The sequence below is a fragment of the Diaphorina citri genome, unplaced genomic scaffold (genome assembly GCF_000475195.1).
Source record: "Diaphorina citri unplaced genomic scaffold, Diaci psyllid genome assembly version 1.1 scaffold10822, whole genome shotgun sequence".
Classification (NCBI taxonomy): domain Eukaryota; kingdom Metazoa; phylum Arthropoda; class Insecta; order Hemiptera; family Psyllidae; genus Diaphorina; species Diaphorina citri.
In genome coordinates this window covers 1-1,809 of record NW_007388196.1, presented here as the reverse complement: position 1 = coordinate 1,809, position 1,809 = coordinate 1, and the positions used below count along the sequence as shown (strand labels likewise).

The 1,809-nt window shown below is 38.7% G+C and overlaps 1 protein-coding gene across 1 annotated transcript; it reads left to right on the top strand.

Annotated features, from left to right (window-relative positions):
- Positions 1-32: 32 nt before the first annotated feature.
- Positions 33-1,637, top strand: LOC103522745 (actin-related protein 5-like). Its single transcript, XM_008487837.3, has one exon. The coding sequence runs from the start codon at positions 433-435 to the stop codon at positions 1,558-1,560; it is 1,128 nt and encodes a 375-aa protein (XP_008486059.2). The 5' UTR covers positions 33-432; the 3' UTR covers positions 1,561-1,637.
- Positions 1,638-1,809: the final 172 nt, after the last annotated feature.

Genomic DNA, 1,809 nt, shown 5'->3' with positions numbered 1-1,809 from the left:
AGTGTATGTTATGGTATTGATTCATTATTTAGTTATCAGTACAATGGATGGGAAGGACAGAGTGGTGTTATTATTTCATGTGGATATCAATGTACCCATGTTATCCCAGTTATCAATGGTTGTATTGATGCCTCCAAAGCAAAGAGAATTGATCTAGGTGGATTCAGTGTGATCCATCATTTACACAAACTTCTACAGCTCAAGTATCCATCTCACATCAACTCCATTACACCTTCAAGGTCTGAAGAATTACTGTGGGACTATGGTTTTGTTGCTACAGATTATAGAGAACATTTGAGAAAGTGGCTAGATGCTGAGTTCTATGACAGTAATGTTGTCAAAGTACAGCTGCCTTATGCTGTACCAGTACCTAACCTTACAACAGAACAACAAAAAGACAGAAGAAAAGAACTTGCCAAAAAATTGGTAGAAATGAATGCAAAGAAACGTGAAGAACGATTAGTAGATGATGAGAGGCATTTGAATGAATTACTAGAACTCAGAGAAATAGTAGAACTCACACCTAGTGACCATTCCCATGCTAGGGAAGCATTCAAATCCATGGGCATCAATAATATTCAAGATCTGAACAAAAGTATAAATCAACTACAACAGAAAATTGAGAAAACAAAAGCCAAGATTATTGCTTACAATAATGGAGAAGATCTCACTGAAGAACCAAAAGCGAAACTATCTAAGGAGATAGCTGTACCAGAAAGTGAAGCTGAGTTCAAAGCTTGGCTTATTGAAACTAAAAAGAAAAGAGCTTACATTATTGACAAGAAGAATGCTCGTAAGCAACGGAGACAAGACTTGGCAAAACGCCGCACGGCTGCTGCTCAGGAGAGAATGAGACTTATCAGTGAACTAGCTAGGAAAGAGAAGAGAGACGATGACTTTGGTATGAGAGACGAGGATTGGGATGTGTACAAAGTTATCAACAAAGATGCTGGAGATACAGACAGTGAGGAGGAACAAGAGAGACTGATAGAACTAGAGGAAATCCTCAGACAACATGACCCAGAGTTTACCTCTCTCAATCAAGAACAAGAGCTGAGTCCCAAGGAAGCAAATCAGTTACACATAGGTGTGGAACGAATGTGTGGTCCAGAGTGTTTGTTTCAACCTTCCATGCTGGGATCCATACAAGCAGGCATATCTGAAACTCTCAACTTTGTACTCAATAGCTATCCTCAACATATTGCCCAGTCTCTAGCCAACAACATCTTCGTCACTGGTAGCCTGTGTCAGTTGCCAGGCTTTGTGGAAAGATTAAACAAAGACCTATTAGAGAACCGACCTTTTCAGTCCCATTTTTCTGTCTCCTTAGCTGAGAACCCTGAACTAGATGCATGGTCAGGTGCAAGACAGTTCTCTCTATCAGAGAACTTCCATGACTTTGCTGTCACCCAGAGTGATTATCAAGAGAAAGGTGGAGAGTTCTTCCGTGTACATCCCTGTTCCAATAAGTTTGAACCTTATCCTTTGGTCATATCCCTAGATGAGCCCATAATAACCAATGCAGAAGGGGATGGAGAAGACACTGTCATTTTGATGTAAAGGATTGGTTCCTATTGCTATGCTGTAAATAAAATTTTAAAGATCTCTTCGCTTTCCTGTAGGATTTAAGAATAAGATGTGGTCTTGATGCTAGTGATCGTTCCTTGGAATTATTTGTTTTTCCCTAGACCATTTAATTTTTCCATTTAAATTGAAAAGAATACCTACATATGTATGTCATGTTTTTAGTATTACCCACCTAGTTTCATAAGAATTTTGTTGTAAAATTACATAAGTTTACGTAGATTA